Source organism: Neurospora tetrasperma (genome assembly GCF_000213175.1).
Source record: "Neurospora tetrasperma FGSC 2508 unplaced genomic scaffold NEUTE1scaffold_5, whole genome shotgun sequence".
Classification (NCBI taxonomy): domain Eukaryota; kingdom Fungi; phylum Ascomycota; class Sordariomycetes; order Sordariales; family Sordariaceae; genus Neurospora; species Neurospora tetrasperma.
The window spans coordinates 1,369,476-1,392,775 of record NW_009799103.1 but is presented as its reverse complement, the minus strand read 5'-3'; the positions used below and the strand labels follow the sequence as shown (position 1 = coordinate 1,392,775).

The 23,300-nt window shown below is 52.6% G+C and overlaps 7 protein-coding genes across 7 annotated transcripts; 3 read left to right on the top strand and 4 right to left on the bottom strand.

Moving 5' to 3' along the window:
- Positions 1 to 60: 60 nt before the first annotated feature.
- Positions 61 to 1,313, bottom strand: NEUTE1DRAFT_117734 (uncharacterized protein; the record flags this gene model as incomplete). Its single annotated transcript, XM_009854883.1, has 2 exons — positions 61 to 1,035; positions 1,100 to 1,313. The coding sequence occupies 2 exons, from the start codon at positions 1,210 to 1,212 to the stop codon at positions 228 to 230; spliced, it is 921 nt and encodes a 306-aa protein (XP_009853185.1).
- Positions 1,314 to 3,313: 2,000 nt separating this feature from the next.
- Positions 3,314 to 5,013, top strand: NEUTE1DRAFT_85571 (uncharacterized protein; the record flags this gene model as incomplete). The annotated part of the gene is made up of 2 exons (XM_009854882.1): positions 3,314 to 3,944; positions 4,009 to 5,013. 2 exons carry the CDS (start codon positions 3,368 to 3,370, stop codon positions 4,938 to 4,940), a joined length of 1,509 nt encoding a protein of 502 aa, XP_009853184.1.
- A 423-nt stretch (positions 5,014 to 5,436) lies between these two features.
- NEUTE1DRAFT_147885 (Diphthamide biosynthesis protein 2) lies at positions 5,437 to 7,407 on the top strand (the record flags this gene model as incomplete). Its single annotated transcript, XM_009854881.1, has 1 exon — positions 5,437 to 7,407. The coding sequence occupies one exon, from the start codon at positions 5,437 to 5,439 to the stop codon at positions 7,243 to 7,245; it is 1,809 nt and encodes a 602-aa protein (XP_009853183.1).
- Positions 7,408 to 7,541: 134 nt separating this feature from the next.
- NEUTE1DRAFT_85566 (uncharacterized protein) lies at positions 7,542 to 9,258 on the bottom strand (the record flags this gene model as incomplete). The annotated part of the gene is made up of 3 exons (XM_009854880.1): positions 7,542 to 8,234; positions 8,317 to 8,332; positions 9,014 to 9,258. The coding sequence occupies 3 exons, from the start codon at positions 9,256 to 9,258 to the stop codon at positions 7,542 to 7,544; spliced, it is 954 nt and encodes a 317-aa protein (XP_009853182.1).
- Positions 9,259 to 11,313: 2,055 nt separating this feature from the next.
- NEUTE1DRAFT_66885 (uncharacterized protein) lies at positions 11,314 to 12,584 on the top strand (the record flags this gene model as incomplete). The annotated part of the gene is made up of 3 exons (XM_009854879.1): positions 11,314 to 11,495; positions 11,554 to 11,955; positions 12,036 to 12,584. The coding sequence occupies 3 exons, from the start codon at positions 11,381 to 11,383 to the stop codon at positions 12,539 to 12,541; spliced, it is 1,023 nt and encodes a 340-aa protein (XP_009853181.1).
- Positions 12,585 to 13,886: 1,302 nt separating this feature from the next.
- NEUTE1DRAFT_123780 (uncharacterized protein) lies at positions 13,887 to 15,625 on the bottom strand (the record flags this gene model as incomplete). The annotated part of the gene is made up of 3 exons (XM_009854878.1): positions 13,887 to 14,902; positions 14,972 to 15,392; positions 15,455 to 15,625. 3 exons carry the CDS (start codon positions 15,623 to 15,625, stop codon positions 13,887 to 13,889), a joined length of 1,608 nt encoding a protein of 535 aa, XP_009853180.1.
- Positions 15,626 to 17,192: 1,567 nt separating this feature from the next.
- Positions 17,193 to 19,245, bottom strand: NEUTE1DRAFT_85559 (uncharacterized protein; the record flags this gene model as incomplete). Its single annotated transcript, XM_009854877.1, has 2 exons — positions 17,193 to 18,930; positions 18,988 to 19,245. 2 exons carry the CDS (start codon positions 19,243 to 19,245, stop codon positions 17,329 to 17,331), a joined length of 1,860 nt encoding a protein of 619 aa, XP_009853179.1.
- Positions 19,246 to 23,300: the final 4,055 nt, after the last annotated feature.

The following is a 23,300-nucleotide window of genomic DNA, read 5'->3' as shown; positions in this document are numbered from 1 at the left end:
GCTCTTTATAGTGGAGTATGAGGCGCATGTCCCGGAATGCCAACATCAACGCCATGATATCTTTTGTGATGACTTTGCCGATTATGAATCGTGGGCTGTCTATCGAGTGAGGCTTCAGAAAGGGTAAAAGCGCTTCCTGTGTTGTAATGGAAACATGAAGTTTGTAGAAAACTGAGAGCGACTAGCGTGGAATTCTAACCCGTTGTCTCCATCTCCCAAAACCTCACTCACTTCCTCGGATTATTCGGGTTATTTACAGCATAGTGATAAACTCCATTATGCCTCTCCCACCAGCTCGGCCTATGAAACGCCACTGGCCTCGTCAGCTCGCTCGTGCACTGACTATTGATATTCCTCCTCCTCTTATTCTCCTGGCACTTGCACCTGCAGCCCGTCCCTCCCTCCGACGGCAGTGTCATCCTGCCCATGTCACGCAGCGCCTTGTTACCGAGAAGTTGCTGGTCCATGGGTGCATTTCCCGGACACTGCCACAGCGTGTCATGCTCGTAGCCAATATCCGAAAAGTGATGAATCTTCTCGGGCGGGAGAAGCATGTGCACGGCGAGCGTGTGCACCGGCGCATCGCCCCAGCGCTCCGAGTAGAAGCCACCTTTGCTGTCCAGGTAGCGGAAGTAATCCTGGTACTCGCGGCCGCGGAAGAAGTCCAGATTGGCGATCTCAAAGTTGCTCCAGTAGTGGCACATGTTCCACTTGTTGCCGGAGTTGTCGTGCTCCCGTACCCGAAACAACCCGAGAAACCAACGGACGGGCGCGGGGAACCACATCACTTGTAACAAGGCGTTCCAGGTGGGCGTCCGGGGAATACCCTTTTCGATTCGGTAGTCGTCGGTGGTCTTGAATAGGGACGGGCAGGTGTCACCAACCTCCCAGAGCGCTATCGTCCAGCCGTAAACCTTGTTGTGGCGAGCCATCTCCACAAAAGGGTCGTATGTGAGGGCACAGCTGTAGCGCACACTTGGCTCGAGGCGCCAGTACCACTTGTACGGCCTCAGGGCTTCGAGATTGTAGAACTCGCTGTTTGCGAAAACATCCGGGTTAGCATGTGGACCTATCACACGAAATACATCGGGAGACGTACCCAGAGTAAAATCGACACATGTGATGATAACTCTCCATGTCACCATAGCCCACACCTCGCTCACCCTGCTCCTTCATCTGCGATCTGGCCTTTGTCTTTTCCTTCTCATTCATCCCCTCAGGAAACCCCCACTTTCCCTTCTCGATGACCTCGAACCTGACCTCAGTCCCATTGCTCACAGCCCTGCTTAGAACATCCTTGAATTCGTCTGACCACGGAGCGTCATTCAGGAACATGATCGGGTAGTGAAACCACCGGTTGAACTGCCGTTCAATATTCGCCACCGTTGCTTTTGCACCTTCGATCTCGCTATTTCGCGCCAACATGACAAAAGTGGCGTTCTCGCGCGGCTGCGCGGCGGTAACCGACGGGTCCAGACATCCTGTCGCGAACGGCTGGTCGAGATCCTGATGAGGGCGCGCAACGCGTGTGCGGTAGAGATGAATTGGCAGATCGATAAGGTATAGGACAAGGAGCGGTAATGCGATTTTGAGAAGGAGCTTCATGCGGCGTCCATTGCGCCCCGAGCGCCGAAGTCGTCGAAATTGCAACATGAGTATCTGTCCTACTCGCGCCAGCAGGTCAAACGCGAGAGGCAGCGTGCCCAGCCGGGAAGATGTGCGGTGGTAACCCATCTTTCAATTTGGAACATGAGATGACAGATCGCCCAGTTTCTACCGTGTGGCTCTGTAAGCTTGGCTACCGCATCTCAAACAAATACAAACATCAAAGATCGCCAAATGATGCAGGTTGGTGGTAGCGCAGGGTGGCATTTACACAGTAAGACGATGATCAACTCTGCTGCCTACACAGGAGCAAGGGTACAGCCGCACAAATAGAACAAGCAACAGGTTTTTCTAGTGCCGTATGTCCATAATGGAAATTTCCTAGTTGATGATAGCGCTGCTTTCTTTTCAACTGTCATAGCTTGACGAAACGTTGAAGGGTGAGAACAAAGAAAAACAAAGGGAAGGGCACCGACAAACCTACCCTAGGTACGCAACCAAACTTTATGTCAATTGCCACTGAGCGTTGACGGGTTAGGTAGTGAAATTCTTTGGATTGGTGATGACTGACAACCAAGAGCGCACACTACCTACCCGGCAGGTACTGTACAATGCTACAGTGATTTCAAGTTGTCCTAGCTTGACTGTGTAGGGCCGTAAGCCGTTGCTGGCCAATGAAAAGCTTAGGTGCTGTAGTGATGACCGCAGATGCCTACAAAGGTACGCTCTGGCTGTGGTGTCCAGAACGAATTATTGAGGCAGGACAACGCTGAGACGCGGTGATTATGAGCTTGTTTGTACACAGTCAACAAGTACAGAGCGAAACCGCAAATTCTGAGGACAGTCACGACAGTGTAGACAATACATTGCCTTCCACCGGTGCACGTGAAAGGGGTACAGTACAGCCAACCGAATCGGGAAAATTTGGGGATGCCAGCCAAAACGCAACGAATGGAGACAGGAAGTACACATGCACTTGCATATGTAGGTACCTATCGACGTTACGTTCTTCCAATGCAAACGATCTTGCACACTTCTCTGATACAAAAGTCGAAGCCTCCGCAAACTTTTTAACACATCGGTTGAGGTCACAAAGCCAGCAAATGACGGCTCATACACTACAAGTAAGCGGTGGACGCCGTGCTCCGGGAGCGGTGCCTGAAAATCAAAGGGTCACCGCCGGCGCTGGCCAACGGCTCAAGCCCCCACGGCCCCATACTTTTCCGACATCCACACCGGACGCTCTCGGAGACCTTGTTGGTCCGGGAGTCTGCCAAGCCGGCTTGTTACGTGAGAGAAACTGGTTCTCCTCCGACAGCCGCCATCACGCTAACAACTGGTGGGACCGGACACATAGCCGTGCCAGTGATGTTTCATGTTTGATGTTTTCCAGAATCCAGAGAAGTCTTGAGAAAACCGAGAAGCCTCTCCGCCATTCCAGAGTCCAGCCACCCTGCCTACCTGCCCACCCCGCCCCGGCGATTTGCAAAGAAAGTTTTTTTTTTCTTGCGTGGAATCCCTGTTGAGCCCGCTTTGTCCTCCACCCGGCCCTCCACTTAAGGGCCAGATACCGCCACTTCTTGTTCGCAGTGACTGAAGCTGAAGAACGTGCATTCTTTCATTTAGGAAAAGAGCATCATCTTTTTGTTGACCTCGTCCCTGAACGAGCAGGAGACAGCCCTGACTAACACTCCCGACCTTGGAAGCTATCTTTCGAGACTCGAGATAATCTGTCGCCAAAAAGGAAAAAAACCCCGGATAAATGACCCTAGGTCGAGCTCCTAATGCAGAGGACAGCTGCCTAAAAAACCATCAGCAGCCCCCCGCGGGCGAGTCATTGTCAACACTCCCGACCTTTATCGATTCCAGCGACCAGGAAAAGGGCGGATCGTTCGTCTCAAAGCGTGAAGCCAACTCAGACGAGCGGGACTCGGGACCGGAATCCGACACCATCCAAGACCTCAGCGACAGCCCTGATGATGAGGGCGTCAAGTGCGAGAACGGCCTTGCCCGGCAGCCGTCTGCGGCGACCACCGTAATCGACTTTCCCGAAGGTGGCCTGCAGGGCTGGCTGGTAGTGTTTGGGTCCTTTTGTGCCATGATATCGGTGTTCGGACTCATCAACTCTGCGGCCGTCTTTGAATCATATTTTTCGACACATCAGCTTGTCAACCACAGCGCATCCGAGATCGGTTGGATCTTTTCGCTCTACCTCTTTATCGTCTTTTTTGTGGGCATCCAAGTCGGCCCCATTTTCGATCGGCATGGAGCGCGCCTGCTGGTCGCCGTGGGTAGTCTGCTGGTCGTCCTCAGCTTGATGTTGTTGAGCCTCAGCAAGAGTAAGCCCTTACCACACTTCCGCCCCTAGTTGTGGATGACATATGGTGCTAACGACGGACACAGCTTATTATCAAATCATGCTGACATACTCTGTGCTCGGTGGCTTGGGCGGTGCCCTTCTCAACTGCCCTGCGTACGGGTCCATCACACACTTCTTCCATGTGCGCCGTGGACTGGCAACCGGTGTTGCTACCATTTCCGGCGGCATTGGCGGTATCGTGTTCCCCATCATGTTGCGGTATACCCTCCCCTCGATTGGGTTCCCCTGGAGTTGCCGCATTCTTGGCTTCATTATGCTCGGCCTCGCCGTGCCCGCCAACCTCTTTATCAAGACTCGTCTGAAGCCCAAGATCAGCCAAGACAAACCCAAGATCTCGTCACTTTTGCCCGACTTTTCCGGATTCCGAGACCTTCGCTATGCCTTTTCGGCGATCGGCATCTTCTTCATGGAGTGGGGGCTGTTCATGCCCTTGACGTACATTGTCTCGTACGCAGCGGCGCATGGCCAGGATGCAACTGAGAGCTACCTTCTCCTATCGTACCTCAACGCCGGGTCTGTGTTGGGCCGTGTGCTCCCCGGTCTCTTTGCTGATCGCATCGGACGATTCAACGTGGTCATCATCACCATCTCGCTGTGTGTGATTCTTGTGTTGGCCATGTGGCTTCCAGCAGCCATGTCCAAGTCGGTGCTGATCGGATACGCTGTGCTCTTTGGATTTGCCAGCGGAAGCAACCTCGGCCTTGTACCCGTATGCCTTGGACAGTTGTGCGACGCTCGCCAATTCGGTCGGTACTACTCGACGGCCATGATGGTGGCCAGTTTCGGCACGCTCAGCAGTGTACCCATCGGCGGCGCCCTTTTGGAGATGGGCTCTGCTGAGACGGGCTGGCGAGCCGTCATCATTTTCTCGGGCCTTTCGTACTTCGTCGCCCTGGCGTGTTATACGTCTGCCCGCGTTCTCGCTGTCGGCTTCAACCCGCGGGTCAAGTTCTAGCCATGTGTTGGATATTGGATATAGAGAAAAGGCAATTGGATAGCTAGATAATGTTAATGCGAAATGATCAATGGCGCAGAAAGTTCTCCTTTGTGCGATCAGTGAAAGTGTCGAGAAAGAAAGTAGATGAGAGGAAGAGGATGGGAAATGGAAACGAGAGCCCAGACTACCTCAAGGTACTTTGGATTTGCGATTCACCCCCCTTCCCCTTCACCCCACCCCCCAAACGTTGTTGTCTCAGCCCACTGTTCCGCTAAACCCCACCGAATGCGTAGGGCTCAGGTACCCGCGACGCCCAAATCGCGGGGTAATTTCTCAGCAGACCCCGCCGCCGACCAAGAAAATTTCAACCCCACCCGACATTCCGTCGCAAGCCTTCGTCGCCAGTGACGCGGGACGAAAACAAAATTGAAACATTTCCCTGGCAACACACAAAAGTTACAAGTCAACAACCAGCCATCCTCTTTCACAACAGTATAGTTGCGCTCGACATACAATGGCTGGCGAACTAAACGCGGCACCGGTTCTGTCCACACCGGAAGATCACCTATTCGAATACGCAGTGGTCCCGACCGATGACCAGACCAAGGCGAGATCAGATGATGAACTCCGCGACATCTACGAAATCACAAGGACAGCGAAGGAAGTTAGAGAGGGAGGATGGAGGAAAATTGGCCTACAGTTTTCCGACCATATGCTTTGCGATGCCCCCAGAGTTGTCCAACTTCTAGAAGCAGAGCTTGCTTCTCTACCACAACCGACAGTGCCGACGTCTACCGCAGACTTGCAGTCAACGGCGACAGCCTGCCCCGAGCCCTCCACCACGAACAACGGACAATGCGGTCGCAATGTCCAACAAAACGGTACAGGGTGTGGATGTGGTAAACAAGCTCCCGCCCCGGTGGAATCACAGCCCAAGGCCCGTCGGGTATACGTCCTCGCCGATACCTCGTACAGCGCCTGCTGCGTCGACGAGATTGCCGCCGAACACGTTAACGCTGATGTCGTTGTCCACTACGGCCGCTCGTGCCTCTCGCCTACTTCCCGTCTTCCCGTAATCTATGTCTTTACCAAGCACATCCTCGACCGCGATGCTGCCCTCGCCGAATTCGAAAAGGAATACCCAGATAAAGAGGCCAAGGTGGTCCTCATGGCCGACGTTACATATCAAATCCACGTCTTGTCATTATTGTCCGAGCTCCAAGGCCGTGGTTATGTCAACTTGCTAGCCACCGAGATTGTTCACAACCCCATGGGCAGGATTCCAAACAGAAAAGTCGTGGACGTCCAAGGCAAAGAGGTGGAAATCAGCCATGGCAGCGAAACCTCGACGGGTCTGGATCTCCGAGATTACTCCATTTTCCACATCTCCCAACCGCCAACCGCGCTCCTCCTCGCCCTGTGCTCCAGAGTTAAGAACCTTTACATCTTCCAGACCTCTTCTGACAGCTCCTCGCTGTACTCCGCTCAGCGCCTCCTTGGTCGCCGTTACGCCCGCCTCCTCTCCCTGACAACGGCTGGCATTATCGGCATACTTGTCAACACCCTCTCCGTTTCCAACTACCTTTCCTCTATCGATAGCATCCGCAAGCAAATCGCTGCTACCGGGAAGAAAAGTTACACAATGGTGGTTGGAAAACTGAATCCAGCCAAGCTTGCCAACTTTGCTGAAATTGACGGCTGGGTGGTGGTCGGCTGCTGGGAGAGTTCTCTTATTGAGGATGATGCTGGCTTCTACAAGCCCGTCATCACGCCCTTTGAGCTCGAGCTCGCCCTCGCCAGTGACGATGAAAGAGTTTGGACCGGCGAGTGGTGGGGTGGCATCGAAGCTGTCAAGCCACCAATCGACGAAAAGCCTGAGGAGAAGAAGTCCGAGGACAATGAGAACGACGAAACGCAAGATACAGCCGATACCGAGCAAGCCTCTGGTGATGGCGAATTGGACAGCGAGGAGGAGTCGGCACCACCCGAGTTTGACTGGAGGACAGGAAAACTTGTCAGCCATAGTAGGCCCATGCGCATGGCCGCGTCGAAACCCAAGAGTGCAAAGAAGGAGGATTCGTCTGAAAAACCAGATGCGCCGCCACGGTCAAGCGCCTTGACCCTTAGATCCAAAGCCCAGGAGTTGGCATCCGTCAATGGCGTCGTTAGTCCTGGTGCAGAGTATCTTCGTACTCAGCGGACATGGGTCGGTTTGGGTACCGATTTTGACGAGGAGGCCAGCATGACGATTGAAGAAGGTAGAGGCGGAGTGGCTAGAGGTTACACGGTTGGCGGAGAAGGAGAGAAGCACTTGATGTCCTGAAGAAGAGGGCATTTGATCTAGGTAGCCGCGATTGGACACAAATATTGGTGGGAGTGAAACCCACAGAACAGTGAATGGATTGGAAAGACCTTGGACTCACGAGCGCGATGTTGGGACCACGGACACGACTCAGTTATTGGGTTTCTTCCTCACTTGGGACCTATCTGCTTCCATCCTTTACCATCACCGACGGGAGTATTACTGTACCGGACGGGAGTACTACTGTAACCACCGCGACCACCACGCCTGAACTCGGTCAATTCTCGCCAAACGTTCGCAATGAGCCAGCGTTTCCCTCACAGGTGCCTCAAGCCTTCACTCCCACTAGGTTTCGACACATGGGCACACAAGCAACCTGGTGGACGATCAACCGTGTCATCCGTGGACCTTCTAGCCTTATACGGCGGGGGTGGTGTCGGCTGCCTCGTCTCCAATCGGTGCGCCTCCATCTCGTACTCTTCCTGCTGCCTTCCTTCTCGATGCTGCTGCGGCTGCTCTTGTCGCATTTCTTCTTGCATATAAGCCATGGAATAAGCTCCATCCAGTGGTGTTCCCGTTGTCGGCGGTACCCTGATTCTCACGCGAGTTTCTGTCTCTGGCCAGTTCCGATACAAAGGGCGGTCAGGACCAGCATGACGCAGCCATCCCGAAGTTGTTTGGATCCTTTCCCTTCCCTCCCTGCCTCGCACTTTGCTTCTGGTGCTAAATCCAGGGCTGCCACCGTACGGATGGTAGTGGGGGGAGCGCGGGTAATGGAGGTCGATGTGCTCTCTTCTCACGCTGCTGGGTCCTATGAAAGTGGGGAGGGGGGATTGGTGTTCGAGCTCATTGTTCTTCTTCTCTCGAAAGCAGCATTGCCAGATGGTCGAGCCCAGAATGGCAATGGCAAGGGTGCTGAAGAGAATCAACATGGGGATCTTGAACTTCTGATAGAAGCCATCTGCCGGGATGCCTGCCGGTCCGGTGTCATCGGCGAGGGTGGAGTTAGCCTGGGAAAGTTAACAGCACGACCTCACAATGAATTATGGCTTGTGGAGAAATGATGCAGGATCTGGTTAGGTCGATACTTACCATGCCTTGTGCCTTGCTGGCGACGTCTTCAGCTTCTAATTAGATGCGGAAAGATATCCAAGGTTGTGGGCTCGGACAGTTGTGGATGATGACAATTCCCTTTCAAGGAATGGCGACTTTTTCGTTGCCTGCGTCCACCTTTCCAGGAATAAGTTAAAGGAAAAGCCAACACCAGACAAACAAGGAAAACGTCCTTTTCATCAGGGAATACAAATCGAGGATCAAATTTCCGTGAGTCACGTCGACGCCCGACACCAAATGGCCAACAATATGTCTGACAAGACAGCGAAAATTGTAGTTTCCTATTGTTCATAATCGCGAAATGTGGAAGCAGTGATCAGACGAACCAACCAACGCCTGGGAAATGAGCATGGTGCGGTGAGGAAGTTCGGACGAAAACCTCGTGGCTTCCTTTCGGTCCCTTTTCCTCCCTACTGATATTATACCGCGTGTCTCTGACCTCTGGCCCTGAAGTTGCTCATATTGTTCCGGCCTATCGGTACCAGACACCCACCAAGTCGTGTGCCCGCACCGCCATACCTCCCAGCTAGAGTGTATCGACGCATCAACGCATCGATGCATCAGCAGTCTCAGCCCGTTCTGCCACTGCTTCTCTAACTATCCCATAACCGCTTTTCAATCTCCACCACCTCTTGACTCCACGGTCATGGCCTCATCTTGTTAACACGTAATTGACCGGGTGCGCCGGACCTTCATTATCTCTGCTCTACCCTGCTTATGTCCTTTGTCCCGGGCACGCTGAACACCGGCACTTCCGCCGCTCTTGGTGATACCGTCCCCAATATTTGCCCTTGGGGCAGTCCATACTTCGCGTCCCTCTTCTAGATGCGCAGGTGATGGTTGCCACATGTGCCAGGTCACCCTCTCGCCGCCACCGTCGAGGAGGAAGATAAAGCCGAGTATACTGCAGAGGCAACCCATTTCTTTTGCGGTTTGACGGTCTCGACCGGTGATGCAGTTGCGGTGCACTGGTAACGTGATAATCGTGATTGCCGGACTTGAGGGAATGACGGAAGGTTAGTAATTCGACGGTTTTGTTGAGAGACAGTGACCGTCGGCAGACGTGAGTATTCGTTCTACGGTCAGTCCGCCGTAGCCTATACCTGGATAAAATGTAAGTGGCTTTCCATTCAACTCGTCGATCAAGTGTTGAGCTGAACATCTTATAGCTGCGTGTCAACGAAATCATGGCCCCATTGCTTCTAGTGCTGTCATTCACACGATCAAACAGCGTACAATGAGCGCGTTGTCCAGTCAATGACCTTTTCACTTCTGGAGATTTTTCTATCAGTCGTATATGAACGATGTCGCAAGTGTCAATTCATGGACCCAGGGTCAACAAGGAGACGTAAACGCTCATCGTTGGGCAGACTTCACCTCCCAACGGCTGGTGCTGGGAGTTTAAAGATGCGAATTGCTCATTTAACACTGGCAATGCGAGGAAATGGCCGAGATTTCTTCTCGACCTTTCCGAAGGATACCATGATCATTTGGCGATCATCACGTTCGTTCAACGGAAACCTACCTGCACGCATATCTTTCCTCCACGCACCCATATTCTCGACTAGCCCGAAGTGTTCCAACAGCAACACCCCTTTTCGACACCAAGAATGTAGCACTGACAGGGTTCATGACATTCTGTTCCATATCCAACGGCTTTATACGTCAAAGCGACGATATCAGTGCAACCTGGAGGTGACATCGGCGCTTTGAAGGTATAATGACCTGTAAAAGCTACCGAGCGGATATTCGAACTTGGTTTTAGCATTATCCCAGGTTCTGCTGGATTATTCCCGCTGTGGTCGAAACATTTGCTCGCTTGCAACTAACATATGGGTGCGTGGAGGAAAACATATTGGTGCAGGTAGAGGTAAGTTTTCTCTTTGTTTACCTATCGTTGGGTGGCGATGTGGACGGGTGTTGTACCTGTGAATGCTAAACCCCCCCTTTTGCCCTCTGGTGGCCAAGACCGCTAACCGCTAACGGCTTTATGCAACACTGACGGCCCAGATTTCGCATTGACATCTCGATGGGACCTTACAATAATGTCCCCTGTTAATGCAAGCCCCCCTGTTGCAAACACAGAGAACCTGACCCATTAGATGCAAACGATTTCAGCCGCCCGTATTCCCGGTTTTGTTATGTAAGAGAGGAAAAAGCCCCCCTAATGCGAAGAATAATGACGGAACTAGTTACATTGACAGGTGTAGTGTGACAGGTGTAGTGTACACCTCCTCGGCAACGAGCCGACAGGCATCCAACTTCCCAAACAACGGGGAAAGGCTATCTCAAACAATCACGTTTTATCCAGTCACATTCGTTTTAGTACACGCGAGGATGGCAACGGTTGCCGTTAACTGTCACACGGACCCACTGACATGAGACTGGGCGAGTTGCGGGTTCGCTCGTGTTAAGTCGCTACCCCTACCTTACCTACAATGTCACCTGACTCGTAACGAGCCCGGGTATCAAAAGATGCAAAATGGCATATATCGGGCCCAAATAAGGCCCATGCAGGATAACGGTCAGTGAAACCCCAAGGAGTTGCATGCCACCCTCGAGGCTTACATACCCGTTTTCACCGTCCGCAAAACTGCAAACCAACCCTGCCTATATACATATCAACGAGATCCCTGCAGTGCCCCTGAGCCTCAACCGTTTTGGATCTACCTCGCCTGTGAATAAGCTTTTACGAAGCCGAGTCGATCTAGGATTGACCGGAAAGACGTGCCGCAGGATGAACAAGAAACATCGGCCGTGTGTTCTGCGATCAGAATGTGCACACAGTTCCACTTAGGCACCCCCTGAACTCCTCACTTGGAGTTCCCAGATGCAGTATATAGAGTCTGTTGATTCCCCCTCATGAATGTCGATGTTCTTTCACACAACAGCTCTCTATCCAGTGTGTTCCAGCAATCGTTTCTCTCTTCACTTCTTTCTTTCTTCGCAGCAGGCTGCACCCCATCTTATCTAGTTCACTCAGTGTTTGTTTACCAAAGTCCTTCTCTTTACGATACTCTTTTTTCGACGACTATCTTTCATCATGCGTTTCTCTACTACCTTCCCGCTGGCGGCTTTCGTTGCTCTTGCCAAAGCACATGGTGTGATTTTGGCCGCTCAGGGCGAGTCTGGTTCGCCACCATCTGTCGGATTCGGAGGTATGTGCCATCCATCCATCAAGTGTTGTGTGTTCAAGTCCAACTAACCTCTTCAAAGTCAACCCTGAAATCGCCCGCAACTGCACCACCATCAACCCCTGCCAGCTTGACTCGGTCATCATGCGCGATGCCGAGATCAAGGCAAACCTGGTCAACAACTGCGGCCGTACGCAGCTTACAGGCAACATCGACATTGCCGAGAACACCGAGGCAGCGCTGGCTGAGGGCGCCGTAACCAAGGTCAAGGCGGGCAGCAAGATCACCGTGACAATCCACCAGGTCAACGCCGACGGCGCCGGCCCCTATGTCTGCGACTTGGACGAGACCTCCAACTCGGGCAAGATCAGCCAGAATCTGACTGTCACCAACAACGTGCCCGGAGCCAACGGTATCTCGCAGAACAAGATCCAGGAGTTCAACTTTACCGTGACGATGCCGGATAACTTCCAATGCACTGGCGGTATGTTACCCTCACTCTTTTTCTTCTTTTCTTCTTTTCCTCCACCATGATCCGACACTAACATCTGTCCTCCCACACAGCCTCCACGGGTAACATCTGCACTGTCCGTTGCCGCAACAACGCCGTCGCCGGTCCCTTCGGTGGCTGCTTCGCTGTCCAACAAACCGACGTCAAGCCGACCCTCAACACGCCCGACAACATCCAGACCTTCAAGAACATCAAGGACATTGAGGACGAGCGCTTGATCAGCGTGGCCACCCTGCCGATTGCCGCGGAAGCCAACCGCAAGGCCGGCTCAAGCGAGGCGCAGCAGAACGCCGCCGCCGTCAGCGCCATTCTTGCCGCCGGGTTTGTGAGCAAGTCCGCCCCCGTTCTGACCCCTACCGTGGTTCTGGGTGGTGGTGCTGCTGCCGCTCCTACGGCTACGAGTGCTGCTGGTAATGGTGGTAACCGTGGTGGCAATGGCAAGAACAACGGCGGAGCCAATGCCGGAAATGCTGCTAAGCAGGGAAAGAACAGGGGCACTCAGAACCAGAACCAGAACCAGGCCCAGAACAACCAGAAGCAGAGGCAGAGCCAGAACTAAAAGGCTAAAGGTGTAAGGTGGAGGACAACAAAATCATCCAGCAGAATTGGACTCGACTAGATTCTCACTCAAAGGGGAACTAGAAGAGGCGTGTAAGACCACCAAAACCATGAAGAAGGGGAACGGGAGAACGGCAAAAGAAAGGGGGGGTAGTAGACATTGAGAGAGTTCGAAAGAAGCGTTGTACGAGACACTTAGGACGGCGGGGAACTTGGCTGGAACTAGTCCTAGTTCGTTTAATTTCAACCACGATTGCTGCATTCTATACTGGAACATTGAAATACGTGATTTGTAGTTGTTGTGAGCGAATGAGTGAGCGAGTGAGTTGCGCCACGGAAGCGAGCGATAAGGTTTTGGTAGTCCTCCGGTTTGTGGTAGTGCCGTTCTTTCGGGTGAAGTCAGTGAGGCCGGGACGGGCGTCCGGATCCGGATCAGCCAGGTGTGTCCCTCTGCCGACTAGAATACATAGTAAACATAAACACCCTCGATCAAGAACTGGCATGACTTGGGAGAAAGTCTGACATTAAATGATTTCAAGAAGTTTGTCATGTTCTTACACTATTATAGTTCGCATGGCTAACCATCAATGTGCCCCAGCTAATGGGTACGTCTGAGAAGATTGCATTGTATTTAAACCCGTACTCAACCTCGGGTATTCACCTGCCATCCTGCTCGACCATACATAGATAACCCGATCATATTCATCACAGTTCTTGATCATGTAAGCACTTGCGATCTGATCCCGCTTTTTGGTCGCGGTAGGAAATGGGTGAGGTAACTGAAGTGACAATTGGTTCAGATGGGAGTATCCGCGTTGGTAGTAGACCTCCAGCATCGGTCTTACTCTCAAAGTCCAAAGAGGAAACGCGCGGCATTTATTACCTTCTGGACACCAACGTGCTTCGGGTGGGTGAAACCATTCGAAGAGTTGAAGAGTACCTGATGCCTAGATTCTTGGATTACATATCCCGATAATTAAGAGCCAAGGAGTTTAAAGTATATAGTGGAACGTCGTTATCATTATTTGTCCGTGGTCTTGCATCCGTTATGAGACTATCTGTCTATCTACTTATTACCAGAACAAGTTTGTTGCTTCCCACTTTTTAGTAATTTCCATCCCTGCCAAACAGGCCCTGTGTGGCGATGCGACAGACGTCCAGTGCAGTCCCGTCTTTTCCAGTTCTATCGCTAGGGACGGATCTTGTACCTGTGTCATCCAAATTATAGTCAAGTCTTCCCTTCAAGCCCTCCTCCCATTTTTCCCTTCCGGGGTATCATATTAATTAGCGAGTTCTTCCATCCTATTCGATGCATACTAGGCCTGCGCCCCCCGTTTTCTTTCTTCTCACTTCATATTCTTCCTCTTTCCACTCCCCATCCTCTCCAGCAGTCCCAAATCCCACCATCCCTCCACCATCATCCCCCAAACCGTCTTTCTCTTCTTGGGCGGGTTTGGCATCTGCAGATGTGGCGGCGGCGGCGACTGGCTCGGGCCTAAGCCATCAACGGGAGTTCCCAACGCCACACTATCCGTTCCTGCGCTATTAACGACATGCGCAAACTGCGAAGGTGAACTAGGATGCACGATAATTGGCGGCGGGACCTCCTTCCTCTTGCAACCCCTACGAGCCATGAACGAGCCCAGCCCTCTCAGGCTGAGTGGGGACAGCGGGGAGCGCGGCGGCGCGGCGCGCTTATATTCTTGTGGGGAGATGTTATTGGTGGGCCAGTAACCAGACGGGGAGACGATGGGAAACTCAGTGATGATGGTGAGTGGTGGATGGAGGGTGGCTCTTCCAGCTCCTACTTGGCCGTGGTTGTGGTGACTATAAGTACCGTGAGTAGCGGAGGGGACAGCCAGGGTGAGGTTGTTGGTGCTGGTACTGCGGAACGCTGGGTCGGCAACAGGGAGAGGCAGAGCCTGGGGGGCGCGGGACATGATGGGCGAGATGCCGTCAATGATGGTCCGCTCTTGTATGGCGTCGATGGGTGAGCCGGGAATCGTGGGCATAATGCCTAGCCCGACGCGACCACCATTGCAGCAGTGGCGTACGGGCGGCGGGGGCGCTAGACCACCGCTGATGCGGAGTTGGCGCTCGGGGCTCGCTCCCCGACTGAGAGTAGAGGAGGCGTCGGAGTCGATACTGGACCTGGAGCCGGAAAGACTGCGACGGTTCTGTGGCAGGCCGGCTCTTGCGCGGATGTTGGGGACCGGAATGTCTTGAAGATTACTGTCGTGTTGTTGTTGATTATCGCTGCGGCGAGCGCCGCCGGTGATACGCATGGGCGCCAACGGGGGAGGAGGGAACTGTGGTGGAGCAGTGGTGGTGGTTTTGTGGCCATAAAGGGACACGTCCGACTCTGACTCCGACCCGTACAAGTAGTAGTTCTTCTCGCGAACCCCCCAGCCAGCGCCCGCGCGCCCCTAACCCTCAATGTCCTTTCTGCTGCCGACAACAACCGTCTCGCGACTGACGCGACGCCAGAGGCCAACGCAGACAATGCTGCTGAAGGCAAAAAGCACGCATAGAGCGATGGAAAGACCCCAGATGGCCTTGGTCTCGAAGCAGGTGGGTTGGTCCATGTGCACAAAGGTGAAGTATAGGCCATCGTCATGCGTCGTTTCTTGGGACTTGATTGTGAATGGGACAGATGTCCAGAAGTTGTTGGCGTCAGGATCCTGGGGCATGAGAGCGCACTGGAGATGGGAAAGGGGCTTGCCGAGTAGTGAGGCGACGACGATGAAGGCGATCAGCAGTAAGCCATCAAGAATTCCACTAAGGAGATATGGGAGCATGGCATCGTAGTAGAGGACGTAGGAGATAACGACATAGATGACAGCAATGACGGCCTATTATCAGGTATATGTTAGTATATTGTGCTCTCAAAGAGTGCAAGGAATCTGAAACATACCACTACTAGAGTACCAAGAAGCTCTGAAGGAGATCCCAGTGACTTTGTAGAGAACTCATCGATGAAGTTTGCGCTCAAGCCGATCACTGCGATCAGAGCAGCGAACTGCAGTGCCCTCATAACCAAAAATGTCAGGCCCAAAGCGCCCAGTCGAGGGGCTTGAAAGCCCATGCTGGCTGTATGTGAGTTGAAGTCTGTGATGATTTCTAGTGATGGTCGCTTCTTGTGTGCCGTCCGAAGTGGAAAATGAGGCTTGATCGGGATCGGTGCCGTCGGGGGAGGCGGGAACTTTGTATTGACATTGGGCAACATTGTAGACTTGTTGGGGGTAATATTGATAAAGAAAAGAACCGTTTCTCGTAAAAGGGACAGATATGCTTAGAAGATGCTCGCCAGCAGATCAACTGTTGACAAAAAGAAGATGAAACACTGAGACTCGTTATTGGCGTTATTGCTTGGTGATAGTTTGTCGTCGCAAGGAAATTGTATCAGACCGAGATTCTTCCAGAATGCCGAGATGAATTCCCAAAACCCAAAAGGAAACGACAAATGTAAAAGGAAACCCAAAGGAAACACGAATAATAAAAAGGAAAAAAGACACAAGGAAAAGGTGTGACTTGGGAGAGGTTTGAAGTGTTGTGGTGTGGAAGACCACCAAGCAACAAAAGATGAGGTTGAAGATGGCCGTCCATCTTATCTATGTCAACAAGCCCAAGTTCTAGACATGGCGACTATCCATTTTCCCCATGCCTGTCTGTATCTTGCATCCGGTTCCGATCGACCATGGTCATCATCATCATCATCATCATCGTATTGGACCATCCACGATCCCCGGCTCTCGAAACAAGCGCGCCTAGGCTGATCGGCAAAATGATAGGTCGCCCCATGGGTGGTGAGTCGGACAGGTGAAAGTCAAAAAAAGGGTGGGATTGAGGGAGATCTTTCCAGCCTCTCTTTTTGTTTTCCACTTCCCTTGTCGTTGCTATTTTGATTGCGACGACGACGAGGTTCCTGGACGCGGGAGCTAGCGATGGGTGGACTGTCAAGGTTTAGCGGGACTCAGTAGGCGCTCGTGTAACCAATCAGAGGACCAGCCACAGGGGAGTTAGGGCTAGAGTCAGAGCTTGAACATGGGTTAGGCCGGGGTTAAGGGTTCCACACAATATCCACAGCGGACACTAACAGCTGCTAAACCGTCCAGCGCCTCAGTCAGCCAATCGATCTTGGGCAATTCTCGTTTTTCTCGACGTCGACTTTCTCTTCCTTCTTCACGTCGAGCAACATGCCACGGCATCCACCGCCCTCTGCAATTTCCCATCCATTGGCTCTCGAAGAAGCAGAGACGCGACCGCGGATCGAACAAGCGGAATGAAACGGATCACGACCGCTATGCGCCGTCATGGAGAGAGTTTCTCGACTCGTCGCCGGCCCACTTGAGGCGACGCCATCCATCTCGACATGCGTACGAACCATCCATGCGACCCGGACGTGGGCCACCACCACTACTCACTCTATGGCTCCGATTTGACGCTGCAATGGAACTCTGACCATCCGCGAGGAAAAGAAGCATCAGCATAAGAAAACACGAAAAAAAAAAAAGACTTCTGAATTGTATACGTACAACGAAGATTGTTCACCCCTGGTCGGCTCAACTAATATTATCTTCTATGTACGTCCGACCCTTCACTCTCAAAATCTTTGCTTAGACCATCGGGCAAGAACACCAAGTGTTGCAAGTCCAAAGGTCGATGAATGGGAAGTAAAAAAAAGGGAGAAGAGATTACATATTAGGTACCACGACCAACTCCAGCCACCATATATACACCCATATTTGGCCACATCAATCCATATATTCAACCTGAAAAAACAAGGCTCTACCACTTCATCTTCACCTCTCTCGCCTTGACACCGCTCCTCAGGCCAGAGTCGTCCTTGGGGAAGGGCGCATTGTCAGGGAAGTACGCCCTCCACGCCTCACAGTTGTCGTTAAAGGCCTTCTTATCTGCAGGGCTGATACTGTTCCTGAGGTCCTGCGCCCGCTCCAGGAACTGGTTCGACAGACCCCCCGACACGTGCCAGGCAATGTGGCAGTGCATCAGCCACGAGCCGGGATTGTCGGTGCGGAACGCGATGAGCAGCCAGCCCTTGGCCGGGAGCATGGCCGTGTCGCGCCGCGTCGGGTTGTTGCCGTTCAAGCGAGCCATGTCCACGGCCGGGTCAAACACGTAGCGCGTCTGGCTGATGGCGGTCACGTCGGGCGACCGACCGAGGATGAGAAAGTCGTGTCCGTGCAGGTGGATGGGATGCGGCAGGCTAAAGGCACCATCCGGGTCGTTCTCGATGAGCCAGTACTTCCATTGGTTGACGCCGTCGACCTGCACAATGTTGTCGGACTGCGAGTAGTTGGTGTTGCCCGTCAAGACGTACTCCAGCACCGGCTTGTTCCAGTTGATGTTGATGGCCGTTCCATTGACCCGCCAGACGAACCCGTCGAGCGTGATGGGGATTGTGTTGCCAGTGTTGAGTGCGATGCTGTTGGTGTTCAGGCTGCGCTGCAGGACGGGCTTCAGGTCGTTGAGGTCCAGGCATTGGTGGTCGGGCGGCGCAACGCCCTTGTTGGTCGGCAGTGCCTTCGGCGCGCCCTGGTACCGGAAGATGGCGGCCGGGTACTTGTTGTCGGAATCACCGCACAGCTTGCTCCCACCAAACGTCACATTAAACCAGTAGTTCCCAACGGCCTGGTTGGCGTCGATGATGACATCGTAGCGCTGGCCGACGCCGAGCAGCAGGCTGTCGACCTTGTAGGGCTGCACGGGAACCAGATCCGCCGAGATGATGGTCATGGAGTGATTCACCAGCGACAGTTGGAAGTGGTTTTCGACCGACGTGTTGATGAGCCGCAGCCGATGCTTCTTGCCCTTGGTGAGCGACACGGTAGCATACTGGCCAGCGCCTGTGGTCGGATGCTTGGCGAAGCCGTTGAAGAGCACATTGTTACTCGGCGGAGGGCCGGCACGCTGTGTGAGCAGCACGAGGCGGTCGGCTGTGTCGTAATAGTAGTCCGTGAGCGGGAAAGGACCGAGGTCGACGTCGTAGTTGGCCGAGGCCGGTCCGTTGATGACGATGGGCCCAACAACGCCATTGCCGTATTGCGCTGAGAAATGCGAGTGGTACCACGATGTCCCGTACTGGGTGGCCCGCCAGCGGTACACTTTGCTGCCGCCGTTGGGTGGGATGGGACACTCGGTCACGCCGTTGACGCCGTCCTGGATGTTGGAGTTGCGCTGGTGCATGCCGTGCCAGTGGATCGAGGTGCCGTTCGACTTCAGCTTGTTGATGACGGTGATCTCAAGATAGTCGCCCCAATCAGCCTGAAGGGTAGGTCCAATGATCTTGCCATTGACCATCATGACCTTGTCCTTCTTGACACCATCAGGGCCAGTCCAGTTATCAGTCTCGGTAAGGGTGAGCTTGTACTAGGTGTGTGTCAGTCATTTCGTTCTCTGCACCGGTAATATAGAGCCTTTACTTACCCGTCTGGTCTTGCCGGTATTAGGAGTTCCGAGTTCATAGTCGGTGTTGATGTTGAATCCTGGAGACCAACACTGCCGGTTGGTCGGGGAGTTGCAACCACCGCCTCCGCCACCTCCATAACCTTCGGCTTGAAAGTCCTGTCTCTTATTAACGGGAGTGAGGAGATTCACTCCCTCGTTGCCAGGTGCAGGAGCACCGAGAATGAGTGAAGGGGCAAGAAGGCCCGCAACCAGGGCGGCAATGCCAAAGTGTTTCATGGTGACGATGAAGATTCCCGTGAGTGGAAGTGATGAAGAACTCAGCGAGGGCTTAAATTGACGTGAGATGAGGGATTGTGAAGGGGAGGAGGGAATATAAATCCAAAAAGAAAGGTATGTGAAGGTTTGGACTTCACCTCCGAGTCTGGAGATGTTGACCTGATATAATGATGAAGAACGAATCGAAAGATACCAGGAATGGAGAGATCTCCAACCACTTTATACACGTTGAACAAGCAGATGAGTACCTACCTTCTTGCCCTTGCATATTGGGGCGTTGTGGAGCATCCAGAGGTCTTGGTGGTCATCGAATCGCAAAGTGGATGGCGGCTTACCACCTCGTGCCTCGTGGAGTACCAGGTCCCTTCGTATCGGTGAGGCTGAGCTGGCTCGTCTGAGTCTCTTTTTCTTTTCCGAAATGGGACTTGATATTGGATGTCTGGACGTGTGTGGGTGGATGGTTCCTGACAGCTTGCTGTACTTTGCTGTGCATGTACTGTGCCCAGGAAACGGCCTGGCATGATCACTTCGCCGTTTTTCGTCTCACTGACGGGATTTTGGAATTTATCGGGATGTTGGAAGCTTAGCTGGGAATGGTGATTCACCTTCAGCACTGCCGAGGCCACCGTGAGGCCATGAGACTTGCTTACAATATCGCCCCTGTTCACGGATGTGGACGACTGACACTTGACAGTGGCGGCACGCCGGCGGCATCAAACATCAACGGCAGTTGTTCCCTGTAAACTGGTTGAACTGCTGACATATCGCCGAAACTTCGACTTCAAGATATCACGTCTTCTCACCGTGGTAATGGAGGGAGGCGTGAGAGAGAAATCTGAACGCCATTAGTGTGCAAGAACGACGCTGTACAGTGACCACTGCAGACGATGCTGGATAGATTGCCATTGTGACCGGGATAGATGAATCTTGTTTTAAACGGCACGTCGACACGAGAGAGGAAGGTGAGAAGAAGCGAGAAAGCAGTTCGTCGTTACCCGTATATTCACGACCCCTGAAGGTATGTCGTATGGTGTCGTGCTGTGTGATTCGGCGATGAATCATCTCGGGATGGAATGGACTTACCTCACGGTGTTACTGTAGCAGGCAGCCCCACCACCAAACGAGCTGTAAACCCCAGCCATGGATCCCAAAGGGGATATGCTTCTGCATTGGTACGTAGATATTGGCGATACCCTATGTTTGCATGTGAACATACTTCTCAGCGCTGAAGATCAAGCCTCTAGGTATCGTGGAGACAACAAGACAGAGGATCCACCAAACAAATCTCCAGTACCTAGCTAGCAGACAGCTCGGTTCATGGTGGTGGGTGAAGAAGTCCGGCCCGTTTCGCTTCGCACGCTCAGTCGCGCGTGAAGATGAGGTGGACTGGGTGAGCTGAGATCTCGTGGCTGACAGTAACTCGAAGAATAGGTACAGGTAAGTAGAGGTAAGATGTGTGTAGGGCGAGACGCCACAGCCGACTTTTTACTTTCAATGGTCATGTGTATTGAAATAACGGAAGGCAGCGAAGGGGTCGTCGCCCGACCGAAATGGAGACCGATCAGAAGCGAGTACCGCTGTTGACGAGAAGAAGAAGGCATGGGAGTTGTGGTTGGTGTCAAGTTGGTGGTGAGTGGATGTCCTTCTGATGGTTTCTGTTTGTGGTATTGACTGACTAACAGTTTTACTGCTGTTGGCAACCCTCGGTGATAGGTACCATCGCCTCAAGCCGAAGGGAACAAGAGAATCGGGATGTATCAATCATCCACGTGTGTGTGTGTGTGAAAAGAAAAGATAGATCACGCCGCACGAGAACTATTGACTTGACCTAGTGTGGCTGAGGAGTCCCGGAATGGTATCATGATATGTTCTGATGTTCGGGGACGACTCTTCCACTTAGGCAGCGTGTGTTGACGGTTGTTGGAATTGGCAAGGGGCGGGAAATGTCAGGCCTTCCGGACCAGAGATGGTTGTCATTACCAATTCTGATCCGAGGAAGAGACCAGTGACCACTGACAATGACGACGAGAGGACCCAGGGGTTCGGTGTACATGTAAGCATGGCGTTGCATACCTTACATATTTGTTAGAGGTAGGTTGGGTTGTCTGTCTGTCTGTCTGTCTGCCATTTGCGCATCTGATCTGGGTGAAGGACAGTGTCTGCAACTTGCAGAGTTGGACCTGGTATGTTGATTTCTCGACTCGTACCCTACACTTCCGTATGGCGTAGACTAAGCGCTTTGCGCCTTGGGGTTACCGACAAGTATGGTTACTGACAAGAGCACAACGAAAAGCGGCGTGGAAAGCTGGAGGTCAAAACCCGGAGGGACCATGTTTTCTGTGCCCCTCCGTCCTTGGCAGGGGAATCATGGCAATAGCAAATGCTTTTTCCATGGACGATGTAAGTTGATAGTTATCAACCTGTTGCACAAACCCTTTAAGGAAAAGCAAAGGCAAAACAAGCAACATAACGCTGCGCCCTCCAGTCCAGTTTCGAGGAGTATCCTTCCACACCAGCATCTTGCTTCCATGACGACGGAAGGGCGGGAGAATCGGATTGGCAGGTTGGCTCGGCATTGGCGTTTGGCACTTGGCAGCTGACTTTTGTTTTTGTTTTTTTCTCCTGGGGTTTAAGTCTTCGTATAAGCCAAGCTCGGAATAATCCTTTCTTTTTCAGACACGGACCGACGTCGGCGCCGAATTTCCGCTCTCTTTTCTTTTTTTTCCCTTTCCTGGTTGTACTGCTGTTGTACACTACCAGACCAGGTTGGTCGCCTGTGTAACGCGGCTCCTTATACGTTAGAACGAGGGGGGTGGCGGATGACAGGGGGCTGACCATTACATACAGCAGCAGCAGCATCAGCGCCAGCCAGCAACACAGCAACGCAACCCGGTTGGTTCCGAATTGCTGTCGATGTAGGACTCCTGTCGCATTGCTGACTGTTCTGTATACAGGTAACCAAGTCTCTCCGCGTCAGTCGTCCTATGATACCTAGGTAGGCTTGACAGCAGTACAGTACTGCTGTACTGCCCCAGTTGACCGGTCGGAAATATCTCGCCGTAAGACAGAAAAAGGCACGGTAAGGCGGAGGCGGGGACGTGAATGTTTGGACGGATTTACTGCGGAGGCTGATATTACATCAGATCAGGCAAGACTTGAATGGCATGGCTGGCTAAGACCGAGGGAGACAATGCCTCTGTGAGTCTTTCTCTGTGCTCACATGCCACGTGCTGTTGGTAGTTCTACTACGCTGACTTGCTAGGTCGGATTAAACAATCTCTGAATAGTGCTCGTTCGGGGCCTATAGAGCCTGGTTGACGAAAAGCATAGCTGACCACAAGGTAGGTTCAATAACTGCCACCTAGATTGTATCTCGTTACGGTATTGGATGTAGAACTAACAGGTATTGTTGTATTCACAGGTAGCCAAGCCATTCCATCCAACGTGCAGTGCCTGTGTGGCCTGCACTATCTGCAAGGAAGACAAATGGCGGGTGCAGCAACTATCGAACCCTTGGCTTGTATTGATCCAGGTCCTTTTGGGCCGATTGAGGCGCTGATAGTGCTGAATGCTATGCAGTTCTTCTTCCAATGGATATGAATGATTGCCGGCCATCGAGACTCGCAAATTTGATGAACCCTACAGACCGTATTGTACTATAATGGCACACTGGCAGTTCCTAGTAGGTAGGTAGCTAGTGTCGAGGTAAGTCGGGTTCTGCCCTACCGGGCTTGTTCAGCTATGTCCCTTTCCTCTCTCCCGTCCTTAATCTGGATTCTCCCGCTCGTACTTGACCTTTAAATTCTCGCTAATGCTCTGTTGGGATGGACATGTATTGGTTCGGTTGTGGTTGCGACAGACTTGGCGTGGAGGTCTCAGTGCTGGACAACATCTTCTTTCACTGCACTCATTTTGGGGAATACATCTTCTTTTAAACCCAGAACGGAGGGCTTTTGATGGATGTCGGTTTCTTTTGCTTTCCTGCAGTCAGTTCCCATTATCAAGCAAGCGCACTGCAATTCCTCATTACAACGAGATGTGCCTTCCTCGCAACC